Below are 19,708 nucleotides of genomic sequence, written 5' to 3'. Positions count from 1 at the left end.
CCTCCCGTTGTGCGCATTGTTTTCTATGTAAGATCTTGAAGTGAAAATATGAAACATTTTCTTTTACTTCAGACCTTGTCTAGTGCTGCCGTGTTAAGGAAGAACGCCGTGTGAACATTCGAGAGTTGCCAAATTTCCCTGAATAAAACATGTTTTTTTGACAACATTCATGCATACTTTTCCTTGAAATTTTCAGTTATTTTAGATTAAAGTGAGTATACAAAATCGTCTGCAAATTTTGGAAAATAATATTCGCAATGTCTGAAGGTTCATACGGCGTTCTTCCTTATGACGGCAGAGTGGGCTTTTGGTGGAGAAACGTGGATACCCTGAAAGTTTCAGGGCGGCACGCGAAAGTTCCTTGATGGCCATATTTGGTTCCATTTTGCTAAATGCAATCCAATGGGGAAGATAGGTATCAGTCTCTATTATGAATTGGACGGATTTCTGCCAACGGAACTATGTGCATTATGACGTGAGCCGTGTTAAGCATGTGTTCCAATGGGTCTCAGGACTCATGTCTAAATGCACATAGTTCCGTTTGGCAGAAATATATCCAGTTGTCTCTGAGTCTGCAGAGCAACGCGGGCGCTAGAAAAATTCGGAAAATCGGAAAACGCAACAGTTTTCCTGGCGAGCGTATTGCGACAACGCGCAACGCTCCAGCACCACCGCCGCGGCCAACCAACTCGTGATTCATTTTCCCATTCAGTCTATTCGCCCCGCTCGGGAAACTCGGTCGTCCACCCTACATCGCTCGGATTTTCACGTCAACAACCTTCCAAACGACGCGTCGAAGGATCTCGCGTTGGGATGACCATTTTAAAAAATCAATTTGCTCATTTGTAGCTAAGACAACTAATTGGTTTCCACTCGAAAATTATCTCTCGGACTTCATCCGTTTTCGCTCAGTTTCCCTGCATCGTGTGCTGTTTTCTAAATAGATTGTCTCGTAGATCCTTTTCATCCTCGCTATGCTCAGTTTTCTTACAGTAAAATCAAGAGCTTAAAAGAATACTTAAATTCATGTGAAACCTACAATAGTGTTTGAAAGATATTTCATGAGAGGAATTGTTCTTCCTCAAATATATTGACTGAATGAGCAAACTATATCGCTTAAGTTTGGTGTTATTACCCTTCACGGCCCTATCCAGTACCCAATTTTTTTAACATTTCTCTCCTTCTTCGCTGTCTTTAAAGTTCTCTCAGTAGTGTATGTATAGCTACGAAGAAAAGAATCATTTAAGTGATATCCTCGGAAGTGTCAATTGTGAAACTGAAAGAAATTTAAGCGGCCAGTAGGGTTTGCTTTTTTTTTCTTTGTCCCTTCTTTGTGTCTTGATACACATTTTCTGATCACATTCGAGCATGAAAATTAGAGATCAGTTATTTAAATTGCGTGTGTTCTTCAATGAAATGGGAATCGACGAATAAAGCGTGCAGACAATATTGGCTCCACTCTATTTCGGATACCCATGCGGCTTGGAGAAAATCATTAGGTAACGATGCATACAGTTTTTTTGGATACGAATGGTATTTCAATGCATTTTTAACAACAGAGACCTTTTTCAATGTGAGGCTGTTTGATTATGATGCCTTTGGCCCTAAAAAAATCCTTTTCAGTGAATTTTTCATGAATTGAAGATCTTGAAGGAGGAAAATCAGTTATAAACTGTATGAAAGGCTTCATCTTCAAAGAAAAACAAAATTGGATGCAAGATAACGTCATTGGCGGATCCAACAAATTGGCAAAATTGTATTTTCCCCGTTTAAATCTATGGTATGTGTCGATTCTTAAAGGGGCCAAGTGTTCCGACAAGAATCGATTTTTTAGCATAGCTTCAAGTGGAGAAAATCCAGTGTTGCCAAATTGCTGGATCCGCCTCTGGATAACGTACATACATGAGATTACCTGAGTGATCTTCATGTTCTAAATCAAAGCGCGGATAAGAAGCATTATTCATTATAAAAGAGCATCATTTGATACAAAAAGCGCTCTTTGCCTCAGCAAATGGGTGAATGAGTCAGTCATACGGTGTTTTTAAGACTTAAATCTTATGGAATTTTATCAATAGATGTGGGATGGTTTATCATGTTTTTAAATGCTGTCCTTTGTCAGCGACCCGATAGTTGAATCTATGTCGACGAGATTAAGTATTACAAGACAAGGAAAAGTCCTATTTTAACCATTATGTATCGTACTTCGATTATATTTTCGTATTGACGTAGACTCAATAATCGGGCCGCAAGAGGACGAGGAGTAACCTCTTCTCGCAGTAGCTATATGCGGCAGTGAGGCGGTTTATTGGTGCATATATTTAAGAATAAACTTAACGAATGAACATTACCTAATTCATGAGTTTTTTATAGTTTGTTGTTCAGAGAAAAATTGCATCAACTAATTATACGACAATGAGGGGACAGTATTCTCAGACAATGAGAACCATGGCGTTACAATGTATTTATTAGGCGATGATGACTGACAATGAGTTCAGTCGAGACTTTAAATATTGTATTAAAACTTTACGGATAAATTATTTCTTTTTCATTCGCGTGTATATTGAGATATATCAAAGAGAACTTTTTATCGAGGTTTAGTTGCCTTAAAATGTTCTGTACATCTTGTACCTTCATATTTCACGCATGGAAACATTAGCAGCATCAGTGCTCGGATCGCTATGACGTCACTCTTCTTACGTCAGGACGTAAAAATATGTAGAGATGAGCGCTGTCATCTGTTATACTTTATGTGTATGAGTAATTTCGTAACATTAAAATGGACCTTTAAGACGAGATGCGATACGATAGTACCTCGCATGCATAGTCATAGGTTTGAATATGATGGCTTGATGAAGTTCATTTATTTTTTCAACTTGGACAATATTTCATCCCCTAGATTATTCTAGCTGAAACGAGTATGTTATTGATGGTTGTCGGGATTTCCTCTTTTTTTCACAAACGAGCTCTAAGAAAATATATAAGGATTGAGCGAATAGAAACCTTAAAATCCGCTACAGGAATGCGCGGATTTAAAACGAAGCTTTTTTTAGGTAGAAGTTTGGCAAAACAGAAAACAGTTACAAAATAAAAGCATCTTTATGTTAACGCTAGTTTAGGTTAGTTTCTTGAAAAGTCATCGATGTTTCACCCTCTAATGATACATGAAGTCAAAAGATTGAATAATGGTTCTCGGAAAAAATATTTGATCGGGAGACTCGAGGCAACGTTGAAATGTTCAAACGGTGTCGAAACATAACATGGGCCTTTTAAGCCCTATTATTCGATGCCACGATTACTCTAACACGAGTTCGAATAATCCCGCCAAACATGGTGCGGCCGGCGTTAAACGTATATTAGCGCCTGCAAGACTACAGGAATACTTCGCGCATAGCGCCAAACAGTGCGGTCGGTGTAAGGCGCATATTAGCGCCTACAAGACTGCATGAATACTTCTCGCATTGCGTCAAATGTAGTGCAGTAGGTCCGTTGGCGTGAAACGCATATTAGCATATTAAAACGCAAGACAAGACTGGAGGAATGCTGCATGACTGCGTGTCATCATTCTTGACTTTCCTCTCCAGTTTTTATCATGAAAGGGAAAGGACGTATTCTCATTGTAACGATTCAGAAACTCGGATGATATTTAATTTTTTTTTTTATTACATTAAAAATAATGGTCGATTCTTTTATTTGAGATCATTTAGGTAAATTCACGGAAACTTTTCAGAAAAACTGAGTGTAGCTTTTCCATATAAACATAAAAACATTTATTAAGAATAAAAGATAAAAGTGGTGCATAACGTTGCAATCAGAGATAAATATACGCCATCTTTCGGATGCACCCGTCGGATTTTGAATTCACTCATCTCCTAAAAAACTTGAACATGGTTATTCTACGATTTTTTTGATTGGTTGGCGACCACGTAGCGGCCAGAGGTACCTCGTTCGCTTTTTAAATGTCTATGAAATCTCTCTGGGTCATTCGTGCCGCGAGTAGGAAAATTGGAAGTTTGTCTCAGTGAACCCTAGTTAGTTAGCACACTGAATCCCTACTGATAACAAATATGAAAAAGAAATGAGCTAGATGGATGATCGGTATTCAGAAAATGTTTGTATCGATGTCATCGTCAGTATATTGACAGTGGAGTCACTATCTCATCGGATTAAAACTGGACCTGAGTATATTCACGCTCCTTTTTCTTCCTCTTTTTTTATTTCATCATTTTAGTTAAAATCAGCCCCTCTTCCAGTTCATATGCACTGTAACTTTGCCAAGATTACTGCATGAAGAAAAAGTTACTGCAAGAATCGACCCTCATTTTCATCTGATGAAAATTGGACTGAAGGATTCAACTCGAGGTGGGGTTTCAATAACGGCCCTTCCTGGTTGATTTTTCTCAAAGCTACGATTTTTTGCTAATTGAAGGTCTATTTGTATTTTACGGAAAGCGTCATAATTCGGTCTCTGTTTGGGTCTAATACTAGCCTAAACACGGGTCGGACGGCCGATTTTGACGGAAAATACGGATTTTGCAGGCCGGCGGTCCGATGCCGAAAGATCCACATTTTTCGCCAAAATCGGCCCTTTGACCGCGATGTTTAGGATAGTATCAGACCCGAAATGAGACCAAAACCGATCAAATTATGATGCTCTCCGTAAAACATACACTGAAAAAAAAGTTCGGTAAACCCGAACTAGTTAGGATTATATGGGACCAAGTTTTGTTCGGTACACTCAAAAAAAAAACTACGGCCGTGGGACCCGGTTGCTCTGGACACTGGTGATCCCGGTGTTAACGCGCTGTTAGCCAGCTAGTACCGGACCCGATGGCCGATGGCCCGTGGAGTCCGCGCGGCCTTCGTGGCCGTAAGACCGGATAGGAGCCGAGCGTAAGTTACGGGTTTCAGGATCGGAACCAACCGCTTCCACGGCCGTTGGCAGTGAGGTGAGATTCAGTTTTCGGAAAATGGCGTCAGCATCAGATTAAAATTGAGACGGCTCCGTGTAAATTCGCAGAAAATTATAATATTTTACGTCAATGTTATTCAGTGCGTGAATTTAAAGTTGCCGCCAGCCTTGACAATATTCGGGAGCGATCGAGCCACCACTCAGCGTTGTTTATTGAGGTTAGAATCCAGTCACTAAATTGCTTGGTCATTGATGGTCATTGCTCATTCGTGTGTTCGTTTTTCGTTTAATTTTGGAGGTTTCCGATATATTTTCTTGATTCTGTGTGGTGCACGATTGATTCTAAAGTTCTGTGTGATAACGCTTGTCAAATACTTTCGGAAATGCGACGAGAGTTAAGTGAAAATTGTCAGTTTTGGTTGTACCTACGCACTGAGCTCATATCCTCTCCCCCTGTAAGTTCGTTTGCAATTCACTTATTTTCCCCATACTAAGGGAAAGAACTTAAATTAAAGAAAAGCAATCAATTACCTGCCACATATCTTCCCACAGAGTAAATTAGCGCCACACTAAAATACTGATAATGTAGGCACGAGAATGTCCATTTATTGCTGACTGTAACATTCTATCATCTCTTTTGCTTTGTTCTGCCTGTGTAAGAGGATACAGTTTTTATTCAATTTCGATCTAATCTCTAACTCATAGATGTTTTCAACTGTGAGTAGTATTGCAGTCTCTGACATCTTCCCTCTCTGTTACAAAAACAGCTGTTTGATAGCGGAAACTGTACAGATCCCATCCTGCGCAGATTATCTGATAGTGAGAGCAAGCTCGAACGTTGTTGCTGTGAATAATCTCTCTGATTCCATATCCTAATTCTAGGGAGCTCAGTGTTACTGTAATAGTGGTAAAATTTTGTGTGAATCGCGCTTCAGTTTGCTGAAGGGAAGATCTATAATTTTAACAAGTGTGGCAATTTTCGGTGGTATATTTCTTCGCTAATATTTTGTGGAAATTGTATCCGGTAGTTATTGCGGAGAGTTATATCTTGAAGTTTTTGTCAACTTTTACTACTGAATTAACACTTTGAAATATTCTCAACCTCATTTTCAAGATTCTGAAGCTCTTCTAGTCGTAAGGAGTAAAAATCTGTAAGTACCTAGACCTACGCCTGTGGTTTTACTTTGTTAATCATTTAGGTGATATCCTACTTTGCATTCGTATTTTTTATTGAGGGATGAACCAGGTTTTGTTTTTGACAAATGCTGAATTCTCATTGAGTGAAAGTAATTACATTTATTGAGAACGGGCTGCCAAGTGATAAAAATGATTTTTCAATTTACATTTTTCGCTGCAATGAGTTTTATAGCAATTTATCATACCTTGGGCAGTCTGTTCTACATTTAAAATAGGCAGCAAGAATTTTTGATCTATCTACATTTGTTCCTTCTAGTGCTTCCCCAGTGCTTTATTTATTTCTAGGAAGGCTTGCAACATTAAAGTTAGGTTTTTGAAAATTTCTCTTGATATCTCTACACGATGAATAAGCTAACATTCATATGCTGATTTTCTTTCTCAATACGCATCATCTCTTCTCTAATTTTCATCTCTTTTCTCAAATTGACTTGCTGAACTATCAGCCAAGGAGTTCAAATCCCTCTTGATATCTGAAACATGATCAACAAGCTAACGTTCATATGCTCTTTTTCTTTCTCAGTCAGTGAATTATTCATCACTTTCCTGAAACTAAATTGTTATGAACTATCAACAAAGAAATATGTACCTATTTTAAAAAGAAAGGAAGAAAAAGAAATCTTGTTCAGAAATTGACACAAAATAATTCATTCAAGGTTTAAAATTTTGCTGGAAAGTTTTACTTTTCTATGTACTTTAAAGGTGAATTTTCAGCTGTAGTTCCGAAAAAATCCACCACGTCGCGGACAGCGGCGGCGCGTAGAGCTCCGGCCGTCCAGCCCGTAAGTAGCGCCGAGAGCGCAAGCTGCCTATGCCGCTCGAGGCCGCGACTTACGGTTTTCATATCCGTAGGACTCCGCGTCGTCCCCGCTCGTAGCACTCCAGTCGTCAGGGGCGTAGGCGAACGGTAGTGCCATATAGCCCATGCAATCCGTGCTCCAGGTCCGTTGCTTCTGGCCTCCACGGCCGGAGCTTTTTTTGAGTGTACACACAACCGAAGTATTCGGTTGTTCAACCAAACTGTTCGGTTTGTGCGACTGCACCATAACAAATTCTTATAGTTCGGTTCAGTGGACCGAACAGTTCGGTTGAACAGACCGAATAATTAGGTTGTGTGTGCCGAACAAAACGAGGTCCCATATGATTCTAACTAGTTCGGATTTACCGAACTTTTGTTTTTTCAGTGTAGACCTTCAATGAGCAAAAAATCGCAGAGTTGAGGACATGTAGATGCAGCCCAAAACTGGCCCTCGTCGATAGATCTCCCTCTCCTCTTCATCAATTTGAACGTATTTCTGCCAAACGGAACTATGTGCATTAAGACGTGAGCCCTGATATGCACATATTCGTATGGGTCTCAGGGCTCTTATCTTAATGCACATAGTTCCGTTTGATAGAAATACATCCATTTTGGGCAAAGAATCCAGCCCCTTTCATACACCCCTCTCGTGGATAAATTTAAGGTACTTATTGCGTCCTGCGGTCTTCGACGGCGTAAACAGTACCTGTCATGCGGTTCGTTATCATCATCATCAGACCTATCGTGGGGGGGGGGGGGGGGGGCAAGGGGGGTGGGCCGGCAAGGCGCGAATCGATACATCTCAATCGACCCGTTTTATCGCGGCGGGAGTCCGCCATATCGCCGCCGCTCATCGTATGCAATTACGACACCGTGAAATGCTAATTCCGTCACTCAATTCTTGTCGTAACTCCTAGCCTACGCACCGCGCGGCGCCGCGGACTGTGCGTTAGCAACACCATCGAACTGCGTTCCATTTCCAGCCATCGATTACGCCCTGAGTGTTGCTGTCCTGCCGTGCTAAGGGAAAACACTATAAAACCACTGCGACGTTGCCAAATTCCCTCTTATAAAATACGAGTTTCCTGGAAATTTTTTGAATTTTTTCCCTCGGATTTCTTAAGTATTTTCTTCGTAATTCAATCAAGAACTCTTAAAAATACGGATGAGAAATGTTCACGACTTCTTCCTTGAATAAATAATCAAATTGAGGAAATTTGGCAGCGTGGGAATAGTCATACGGCGTTTTTTCCTTAGCGGGGCAGTGTTACACACTTCGCCGATCCTGTGAATAATTGAGAGGTTTCGGCCAGACCGCAGCTCCCTCGTAGGTCTAAAATTAATTGAATATAATATGAGGGCCAACTCGACGGTTCTACAGAAACGAGGCCTAGTTTTACGCCCCCTCTCTCTTCCTTTAAACCTTTACGCATAGTTTCCTTTACTAAAGAAGCACAGTCAAAAAATTCAGGGAGAAAACAAAATCGTCGGTCATGCAATGCTCGTGGTGGATTTCGGATCTTATTGACTTATTTCCTTGTAAGATTTTAATTGTTACCTTTCTCGGTGACACATATTATCCGATCCTGGGAACCAATGCCGCATTGCTATAAGGAGACTAAAATGGACGTATTTCTGCCAAACGGAACTATGTGCGTCAAGACACAAGCCCTGAGACCCATAAAAATACATGCATAACAGGGCTCACGTTATAATGCACATAATTCCGTTTGGAAGAAATACGTCCAAATAATGCTTATAAAACAAGTAGAATTTTAAATACGACTAAAAAAGTAGGTGAAATCTGGAAGCCAGTATGAGCCCCGTAAAAGCAGCGATTCTTTTTTCTCCATTGCAACTGAAATACAATGTGATCAGACAAAAGTAGAATTATGAATGTGTATCAATAAAAGCAGTCGACAATTCCGAGCATTTCGGCAGAAGCATGCGTTGAAACTCGTCAAATTATACCGCATCAACACAGTAAAGATTTCATTGGGAAACGACTATAAAAGCACCACCTCGGCTACGAGCGTCTTACAAATCCTGGTGATGCTCTCCGCTTTGCCGGGAAGTTAGTTTAGTTGCCTATTCGAACTGAACCTAACTAGGTCACTGGTTTCACTGAGGGATGCGGTACTATAGAAAAGAACGTCTGTTTGAATTCGGGCATGACAATCAGTAATTTCTATCTTGTTTTTTCACTTCTGAATTTTTTATTTCATTTATTGAACAAGAATTTATTGCAATTTGCTGGCATCAGCTATGGCCCTGCCGCTGACCATACAAATACTCCTCATATTGTGGACGAGGATGTTGAATACCTTTTTACGGCGGAAAAATGCCGCACAGTGGATCGAGTCAATTAGAGAGATCGGACAGGAAATTTTTGACTAAAATGGCAAATTTTAATGTTTATTTCGTTACATTTTAAATTTCAAAGGGTGCTTCCAGAAGAAAATTTCACGAAAAAACCGATGGAACCATTTTTAGAACCTCAAAATTTTGTATAAACCGAGTTATAAGCGTTGAAAGTTTCCAAATTTTGTCCAACCTCTTCTATTGACTCGATCCATATTGCGCCGTAAGATTACTTTAAACTGCCAATTTTATGCTGACAAAATATCTATTTTGAAGAAGAGTTATGAATCGTTCATACATCATTTTTCATAATTTTTAGTGGGTGGTTTTTGAGGAATACATTCGTCCTATACAAATGGTACAATTTTTTATGTTTCAGGTGATCAAACTTTTGACAGCTCCCCGAGGCATTTGGAAATCTTCGTGGTGAAAAGTTTCAAAAAATGAAGTGTCACAAAGCTTCACCGGGGTGAAGGCCCTAAAACACTCGTAAAAGCAGAGTCTTCTCAGGAACTACCAATCCTCAAAAATAACGATGATCCTACAATAACCATTGAACTCCTCATTTTAGACACACGTAGAAACCATCGTGATCCGCTATCTTGATTCCTTTCCAGTCAAAAATGAGTTCAGATGAATTCCCTCCCCGGTTTTAAACTCGGATAAAAGATGGTCGTCAAGACACGCTCGAACCCGAAAAACCGCGCCCTTCGCTGTATTGACACGTCGAACAACTGGCAAAGAATCAAACTGAGTCCCTCGCCGATCAAGCGCAAAGAATCAGCGATGAGCAAGGAATCATCCCTCCCCGAGCGCCCGGAGACCGCAACCCTCGACAAACCGTCCGTCTTGGACCCCAACTTGTCGAAGAAGATCGACATGACGATCCTATCTCGAGAAAACCTCAAATACGTCAACAATTTAGTCGTCAAGCCGATACCGAAGAAGGCATCCCTCGAGGAACAAACCCAGGCGCTGAACAGTCTAACGGCAGGACTGAACACCATCAGCGGGCCGAACTCTTTGATCGTCACATCCGCGGAATCCAGACTCAAAGGGGTGGCAAAAACCCCGTCCTCGTTCAACCCCGTGTCTTTGGACTCTCAAAAAAAGGCCGAACCGAAATCGAAAAGAGACTCGACCCATATCTCACCGAGTCAACCCACTAGGGGCAAAACTGTTCTTCTGGAGAGTAAACCAAGGATAACCTCGAAAAAGGCACCCGACGAGACACCGTCTAAGCTCTCGAAACTCTATAAAGTTATCAATAAAAACTATAGGATCAGGACGAGTTTCCGTCGTGCAAAGGATAAATCAAGCACGAGTAGGAGTTCCTCGCGCTGTGACGTCACGAGTCAGGACGAATCGAGGTTAGCCAAACCGGAGGCCGAGAAGCCCCACGGGGGTAAACTCAAGAAGGCAGGGAAGAAATCCGGGGGCAAGGAGAAGAAGTCCGAAGTCGGGGCCCAGCGAAGACCCTTCGTCTCCAAGTTCAAAGGCCGCAGCAAGAGTCTGAAAAGGTCGGAGGAGGCGGTTAAGGGTAGTAAGAAGGAGAGATCTCTGGGCGAGGCGCTAGGCGATGGTGAGAAGAAGGTACTAGGATCGTCATCGTCATCGTCATCGCAGATTCCGGTGAGGAGGACGATGAAGGAGGGAACGGCGAGCGGGCCGTCGAGTCTGACCGCGGAAGACCTGCGACCGGTGACCCGGGATCTGGAGAACGGGTACTCCTTGACGGAGTGGATCCCGGTGCCGCCATCTTCCGGCCGGAGACCCAGGCTCATCACCTGCCGCTTCTGCTCCAGGGAGTTCGGCACAGCTTCCTACCCGGTCCATGAGCCAAGATGTATGAGGGTGAGTTTCCCGCTGAATCTTCTCTAATGGAGCTTAGAGTACATATCGACGGTGAAACTACCAAACCACGTATCTCGTTTGCGGTGTTTAAAAATCTACGCTCACATTTTATTTTTTTGAAGTAGACCAAATCAATATCATTCCTTGAAATTCTCACGGAATTTTCTCGCACAAAGAGGAAAAATCACAGAAATTTTCAAGACTGGACGTTCAGTAGTTATTCATTTAAAAAATAAAGTATGACAGGAAGTCTGCGACGTCGCAAACCGAGATACGTGGTTTGGTAGTTTCACCGTCGATATGTAGCGAGAGTATGGACCGATCGCTTCATGGAGGGCTTAGGGCTCAAAAGTGCAGCCATTCCTTTGACCAACTTCTAATAGACAAAATTTCACTGCCTGTCTGCAGAGTCTGCAAATTCCAATTCTAACCAAGATGGCCAAGAATATACATAAATGAGCGTTCAACCGCAAACATGAGTAAATTTTTGCAAAGACCAAGTCAAATGCTTGCTTTATAAGTGACGATTCCTAACAATAGTATTAGTAAATCGCTCTGGATAATTTAAATGCATAGTTTGGCTGCATCTCTGAGCCCTAACTTTAATCGCGAAAGCATCGGTGAAGGCCTGATGGCTTTCGGAGTTTCACATCTGTCTATACTCTTGCTATATAGGTACTCTAATGGAGCTCTTGCATGTGTCAGGATTTTTTTAAAAATCGAGTTGCCTTCAAAATTCGTCTAATTTCTTTCAGATGAAATCACTGAAATACCTATAAAACAGCAGAATTCATCTTAATTGTTTACAAACGAGACATGTGAGAAAATCACAATTTCGCAAAAATATATGACATAGTCTCAGGCAAGATAGCAGTAAGTGACGACAATGAGCCAATGAAAACAGTGCTTTCAAGTAAAATGCCGCCCTCTTCTGCCAATTTCTTACCTGAAAATGTTCTCGTTGTGTGCTCCAAACGCCATCGCGAAAGCATGCAGAAGATATCTTTTACGGGTGTCTTGCCTAACATTAGCCTGACATTACCCTGACATGAGAATGAAAAATACCCTTTTTATGTGATTGAAATAGGATTGGTCGATTTTCAATCATCCAAACGATTTCTAGGAGTCTTTCTGATGATTAAGGGCAATTTAACAAATAATGGAGGGTTCTTTCAATAAGATTTTTCGGTCAGGCGCTTCTGAGCCCGTTTTCTCAAAACTTCATTTTGCACTTACTACTATCTCTGCTATCACGGCAAAATGGTGCCACTGGTTTTCTAAAAAAAAAGCTTTCAAAGTTGAGATTGTAGTGGAGAGGATGTCCTCCGGTACTCTGAGTGTCCACCTCTATTTCAAGTCAATTTGAAAGGAAAATGATCGTGTCAGTATTATCACTGCGCTTACAAAGCAAATGAGAGGTTGTGACATTTTTAAGACATTATAATTGCGTTGGTTCACTTCTGCTAAATGCGATCCATATACAATCATTACCTCAAGAGCGCAACTGCTCCTCACAAATAATTTCCATCTAAAAATCATTGTGTGCTTTCAAAATCATAAGCTTTTAAAAAGTGGTAACTTGAGGTCTACGAGACTACAAATCAATTTATGTTACAGTTATGGTTGGGCGAACAAAATAAAGACAATAAGACTGAAGACGACTCTTCCATTGGCCAATCAGACCAAGGCAGTGTCTCATCTCAAACTACAAAGGTATATGCTTTATAGTTTATCCATAATTTTGAATCTATTCGTGGCCTTAAAATTATTGAAGGAGACTATAGGGGTCTCTAGTTCTTTAAGGGCCAAAAAGTTGATTTTTTGGTCAATGAGGGTAGGCTATTTTTAGGGCGCCAGGGCGTAAAATAATTTCGAAAAATGGGAACCAGCGTTTTTTAAGTCTAGACTCTAGACCTAATTTTCGGATGATTTGAGTTAAAAAATCAAGTTTGCACCCTGAGAGATTTAAGACCCTCTTAAACGCCATAGACACTTCTAACTCATTAATTTGACTTGTTCACGGGCTTGGATACAAGTAGCGCCATAAATCATGGGAACTACCCAAACATGAATTTCAGTCACAATGTTAGTCGTTATAATGCATAAAAACCATTATTTTCTGAACCATGGGGAGGAAGGCGGCACAGTTCTGACTAGAGGGGACCATTGGAAAAACTTCACAGAGAAAACAGTATCATTTTGACTTTAAAGGCATTTTTGCAGCTTAGCTGTTCAATCATGGGCCATCTTTTATACTACGATTAAGCAGCGCACAATATATTTAAACCGACGTTCCTAAGGCCAGAGTGGTATTCATATCGTCATCTTCCGGTAAAAATATTACAAGCGCCATGCGAAGCGCCAAGCCAAAATTTCCGCCGTCATTTCATTTTTTTACAGAGAAATTATTGATTGAATCTGTTTGGAAATTTCACCGAATTTTATCGACAGCACAAAGAAAATTCAATGAGATTTTCGAACAGCTTTGTTGAAAAATGTTTCTGTAAAAATTAAAATGGCGGCGGAAATTTTGAAACGTCGCATGGCGCTTGTGATACTTTGGCAGGAAGGTGACGACATATGGGTCAGTGACGAAGCGTGAATGATCGATTACAGATCGATTATAAATATTCCTATTTGAAGCTATGGTGTAGAATCGATTACTAAGGTGTTCATTGCGAACACCCTGTTTCTCGATCCTTTTCTATGGGCTTAAATGGCAGATTAACCGATATATCGCAAAGCACGCCACGCCATTGATAAGGACGTGTAGGAGGGCTGCAGTTGCATCGAGTGTATGCTACGCTTTGTCAAGGTCAGTTCGAGGTGGGTGTATGAATATTCAAAGCGTTGTCATGATATGACACGCGGTTGCAGGGGGCAGGGCGCCCGACAAAGGCACCCTCATTTAATCAATCTCCGTTGGGTCTGTCCTAGCGAGTAATCAAACATTGCATACGGTGTACGACAGGTTGCGTCCATTCATAACCAAGGCGCGGCGGTGTCAAGGACGGAAGAACCTACTTTTCATTACGGCAGAGGGGAAAAAGTCACCAATGGCATTCGGCCAGGGAAATGAGCAATCGTGCGGAAACGATTGCAGAGGAAGGGTTCGAAGCTGCTGGGGCTTAATTGCATTGCAACGTTGCAAAGTTTCATTCAATGGTTTAACTATTTACATTTAGAGTTATTTATTCCAGTGTTGTAAAATTTTTACAAAGTTTTTTCTTGAGTTCTCCTTGTGATATGACGAAAATCACCCCCATTTCCGGCGTAAAACATGCTATGATGGAGGAATAAAAAATTACGTGTTAGATGAAACTTCGTGGCGTTGCAATGCAATTTATTGTGCTTTTTGGCTGGAATTTCTTAGCATATTCCCCAATAATGGTGGAATCTTGTAACGCTGTCGTTTGCAACTCGTCTTTCCGCCACCTATTTCCAGAATTTTTTCGACTTTCATAACATTTAAAGAAAAGTATCTTTTTAAAAATAAATTTCAAAAATTGGGAAGAAACTGAACTGACACCAAACACAAATAGCACCACAATGAGCGTAACGGTGGAGGATAGTTTTAGGGGAATACATTTTTTTAGGGGTCCATCAAGCATTCAAAAGGGCGTAGACTTAGAGTCAACATCGATTGCTATGTCAAGGACCAAAGAGAGAAGTTTGAAAAAAAAAATAATAAAAAAAGCCCTTAGACATTTTTTCCGTGTTTTTCTTCTTACTCCTTTATAGAGCGCATTAAGCTTAAAGTAAAGCCAAAAATAGAGCTTGAAATGTCTCAAATTTAAACAATAAGTAAGATTCAAATGTTTGCAAGCTAACCTTTCGAAATGCGTCTGCTTTTTAAGGTCACATTAAAGAAAACCTCTGTTAACTTAGATATGAAATAACTTTCAAGGCTGTACCTGTTCTGAGATGCCAAGAAAACATGTCGTCTGAACATTCGAACAAAATATGTACTCGTATGTATTTTAGAGAGGAGATAAGAATATTTTCCTTCGATATATTTAGGTACTGTAAGTTAAACTGTGAATAGGACGTATTTATTCTAAAATGAACTATGTTCCCAGGGTTTGCGTGTAACATAGTTCCTTTTAGAATAAATATGTCCATTAGATAGAAGGATAGTGTGCATTTGTTCCTCAGAAAACTAGATCTATACATGCAAGCAACGTTTGGAAACGCACGAGTGCACATACGGTGTTATTTCTTGGCAAGGCAACATTCTGCCGCACTGAGGAAGAATGTCATATGAACCTTCAGATGGACCCACATTTCCACTGACAAAAAACGAATTTCCTTGGACGATTGTGAATATTTTTCTTGACAATGGGCCTGTAGCAAACTTTTGCCAGAGCAAATATAAGAATTGTTTGTATCATTAAATGTCTCAAAAATCACGAACTATGGCTTAGTTTGAAATGCACTCCTAACTTCACAACCTGCGTGGGAAATTTGCGTTTCTTTGTGTTAAAGGACATTTCGTCAACGATTTTTTGTCCGCGCACCTGTTTTTTCCAGTAATTTACGTCCACGCGTTTTTTCGGTACGGGAGTTTTGGTCCACGTGCCAGTTGAGACCCAAAGTTAATTGACCCACATGTAAATACAAACGACAATTGCTCACGACGTTTTTAGATGAAAATGTATAATGTCTTGGAAGAATGAGGGTTTGCTTGTTTTTTTGTTTTGTCTGTTTGGTCCACCGGAGAATAATATAAAGTTGAGTTTTGGTAAAAATGGGGGGAGCGTCAATTCCATGAGACAAAATTCACTAAAACTATCTACACCTCTTTGGTGTAACAGGACTTAATTATCTTTCAAGAAACTCCCACCTTGTTATACCTGAACCGGATAAACCTCTATATTTGCCTCAGCTAAATGCTCGTAGATTTTTCCCGTGTACGATACGTATCTTGATTTATTTTGCAAGGAAAGATCTGCACTTTTGAAGGATGCCTGTTATTCTTAATACGTTCAATTTCGTATAATACTGTGCAACACCTCTGTTGTGAGATAGTTGCTTCAGGCGCCGCCGCACGGCGAGCGAGCGGCACAAACACGCATTAGCGCCTACAAACCTAAGTGAATACTTCAATTATTGCGCAATGCGTGAAGTATCCACTTAGGTTTGCAGGCGCCAGTGAGCCTCTCGCGCTGGTAGCACGCCGCTCCGCTCTGTTATGCTTTAATATCTATTTATACTCGCATAGTCAGCGTTTTTTAGCTCATGATTTTGAAATGTTTGCACACTCTGCATTGATTATTCTCTTAAATGGATGGGAAAAAAATATGTATCAATATATCAAAGGAGAATAGTAATATAATGTGTGCTTTTTAAATATTGGTAGTTCCGTGTCAAATTTAATGATTTCTAAAGCACTTTAATTTTTTCTTTTACATTTTGTGCTTTTACTGTGCTGCAGCGAGGTGTTGCGTTCAAGGTTTGCGAGGTTTGCGTCCGGTTGTGCTCAACCAAACGCTCAAAATTTGACGTATTTGACTCTAAAAGATCGATGTACAAATGGGTTAAAACTAAAGATGCGTGCTTCTTGGTTTTTAGCCCTTTTTTATTCATTTTTGCAGTTTCTGTCGGCACAACCGTGGCTCATTGAGATTAATGTCGCCTGGAAAAGGTTTTACAAATATTTGCCACGTTTTAAAAATATAAATGTTTTCAAAATGAAGTAATAATTTCGTAAAGAAAAAAATTAAAAAAGTAAAAAAGTACCTATACATATATAAGGTATATTGTACATCGAGTATTTTAAGGATAGAAATAAAACCAAATATTCACTAATGACAATTTAAAAAGATGATTCAAAAGGAGAAAGTAATAACATTTCATTTAGAAAATGAGCAACCATAACAACACCTCTTTCACTCTCAATTTTTCATTTCCATATTGTCAATATAATTTTACATACCGACTAAAATATAACGCATGGACCAAGTCACTGTTTCTTATTTTACGCGTGGGCGTAAACTACTGGACAAAAAAGGTGCGCGGACAAAAAATCGTTGACAAAATGTCCTGAAGCCTTTTTCTGAGCTTCCCGCTTCACAGGTGAACATTTTGTTGGAGGTGTCGTTCTACAGGGTGGCCGAGACCTACCGTACCAGGCCTTTTTTTCGGTTAATTTGGATCGTATAAAGTCCAGGATCGCGGAAATGAATAGGGAATCGACCCCAAAGAATCCGAATTTCATGGTCCCAGAGCCCCCCTGGCGGCCCTTGGGGGGTAAAAGGGGGGTCCGTACTTCAAAAGTCAGTGTAAATGTCAAAATTTTGAAATTATTTCATCGGAATCAGAACGTACGGAAATTTTTAACCAAAGCGACACCAAGAAATCCAAAATCGGACCATCCGGGTCCAACTACCGACCCCTAAAGGTGGGGGACAGAGCCCCCTTTAAAAAAAAATCAAGTTTGTTAAATTGACGTGGAGAGTCGGCAAAAATGTGTATTCATAGGTAATCGACCCCAAGAAATCCAAATTCGAGGGTCCCATTATCCTCAGACACTTTTCTAATGGGGCACAGGGGGTCTCTGAACTTTTAAATTTAACCGGTGTGGAGGTTACCCCTGTGCCCCATCAGAAAAGTGTCTGAGAACAATGGGACCCTCAGATTTGGATTTCTTGGGATCGATTACCTACGAATGCACATTTTTGCCGACTCTCCACGTCAATTTAACAAACTTGATTTTTTTTGAAAGGGGGCTGTGTCCCCCACCTTTAGGGGTCGGTAGTTGGACCCGGATGGTCCGATTTTGGATTTCTTGGTGTCGATTCAGGTTAAAAATTTCCGTACGTTCTGATTCCGATGAAATAATTTCAAAATTTTGACATTTACCCTGACTTTTGAAGTATGGACCTCCCTTTCACCCCCCAAGGGCCGCCAGGGGGGCTCTGGGACCATGAAATTCGGATTCCTTGGGGTCGATTCCCTATTCATTCCCGCGATCCTGGACTTCGTGCGATCCAAATTAACCGAAAAAAAGGCCTGGTACGGTAGGTTTGGGCCACCCTGTGTATACAATCCCTGTCTACTAGGATACTACACAATATTCAACATGGCTGACACCAGTCCGCCAAAAAAAATTTGTCTGGAAGAGATTCTAACCATTTGTTAACAACACAGCGTGTTTACATTCACAATTTCTTCGCGTTGATAAAGATCCGCTCTGGTTGACCTTGTGCTCCCGATTGCGATTTGAGCGCGGAAGCGTCGGCTATGTTGAGTATTGCTATTGCGGAAGGGTTGAATGGAACGACTCCTCTAACGAAATGTTCAGCCGTGCCGTAGTATCGTTTTCGAAGCGAGAGGCTCAAGAAAACGCAAATTTCTTACGCAGATTGTGAAGTTAGGATTGCATTGCAAACTTTGCTAATGCGCTCATCGTGATTTTCGAGACATTTACCGATAACAACTTTTATTTTTGCTCTGGCAAACGTTTGCAACATGTGCATTCTCACACAATTTTGTTAGCGTTTCAATCTAAAATATCTGACAATTACAAAGAAAAAGCTGCATATCGATGGTGTAAGTCGGCACTCACATAGCTCGATTTGCGACGCCGCAAACTTCCTGTCATAGTTTATTTTTGAACGGGAAACTAATCAACGACAATTCTTTAAAAACTGCCGTGATTATTCTTCTCTGTGCGAAGAAAATTCTGCATAATCATGGAATGATGTCAATTTGTACTCCTTTGAAAAAATAACATAGAGGCAGATAATTTCAGACACCGCAAACGAGATATCGACGGTGAAACTACCAAACCACGTATCTCGTTTGCTGTGTTTAAAAATCTACGCTCACATTTTATTTTTTTGAAGTAGACCAAATCAATATCATTCCTTGAAATTTTCACGGAATTTTCTCCGCACAAAGAGGGAAAATCACAGAAATTTTCAAGACTGGATGTTAAGTAGTTTTTCATTTAAAAAATAAAGTTTGACAGGGAGTCTGCGACGTCGCAAACCGAGATACGTGGTTTGGTAGTTTCACCGTCGATATGTGATTGGGGACATACGCCGTCGATGTAGCTCTTCAAAAATGAACATTTCATCGGGGAGATTTGGCAACGCCTGCGTACATATACTGTATTTTCCCTGGCTCGGCAGTATTAGCACGAGGAAGAGCATTCGTGACAAAGCTAATGCGGTACCCGAAAGTAAACGGAGGGTCATGGACGAGCTGGCTGTTGTTTTCAAGAGTGCCTCCGAAAAACAGCAATAGAAACCCGGAGGAAAGTGAGACTGTTTGGTTTCTGGCCGTGGGCTCCTGGAACCGTTGGCGTTCGGCACTGATTTTCCGATTAGTTCCACTTTTCCTCGCTCTGAGCCGCAGCTCGATTCATGCCACAAGGAGTGAGCTGCCGTGTTAAGGAAAAACGCCGTATGAACCTTAAGGCCTTGCCAAGTTTTCTTTGATAAAGCACGAATTTCCTGGTGAACTTATAAATATTTTCGTTCTGATTTTTCGGAAAATTTTGTTCGGAATTTCATCTAAAGTTCCTGAAAATCCCAAGGAAAAACATCCATAACTTTCTTAAAAAATAAACATATTACCGAAGGAAA

The 19,708-nt window shown here is 40.7% G+C and overlaps 1 protein-coding gene across 1 annotated transcript in view; it reads left to right on the top strand.

Moving 5' to 3' along the window:
* Window positions 1-433: 433 nt before the first annotated feature.
* Window positions 434-19,708, top strand: part of LOC109031353 (uncharacterized) — a 33,272-nt gene continuing 13,997 nt past the window's right edge. Inside the window, exons 1-3 of the mRNA XM_072301761.1 lie at window positions 434-1,499; window positions 9,643-11,117; window positions 12,735-12,830. Coding sequence (XP_072157862.1) covers window positions 9,933-11,117; window positions 12,735-12,830 — 1,281 coding nt within the window. The 5' untranslated portion in view covers window positions 434-1,499; window positions 9,643-9,932. The remainder of the gene's footprint in view (window positions 1,500-9,642; window positions 11,118-12,734; window positions 12,831-19,708) is intronic.

This window comes from Bemisia tabaci, chromosome 6, assembly GCF_918797505.1.
Source record: "Bemisia tabaci chromosome 6, PGI_BMITA_v3".
In the NCBI taxonomy this organism is placed as follows: domain Eukaryota; kingdom Metazoa; phylum Arthropoda; class Insecta; order Hemiptera; family Aleyrodidae; genus Bemisia; species Bemisia tabaci.
The sequence above is the reverse complement of the archived record's forward strand: the minus strand, read 5'-3'. Positions and strand labels throughout refer to the sequence as shown.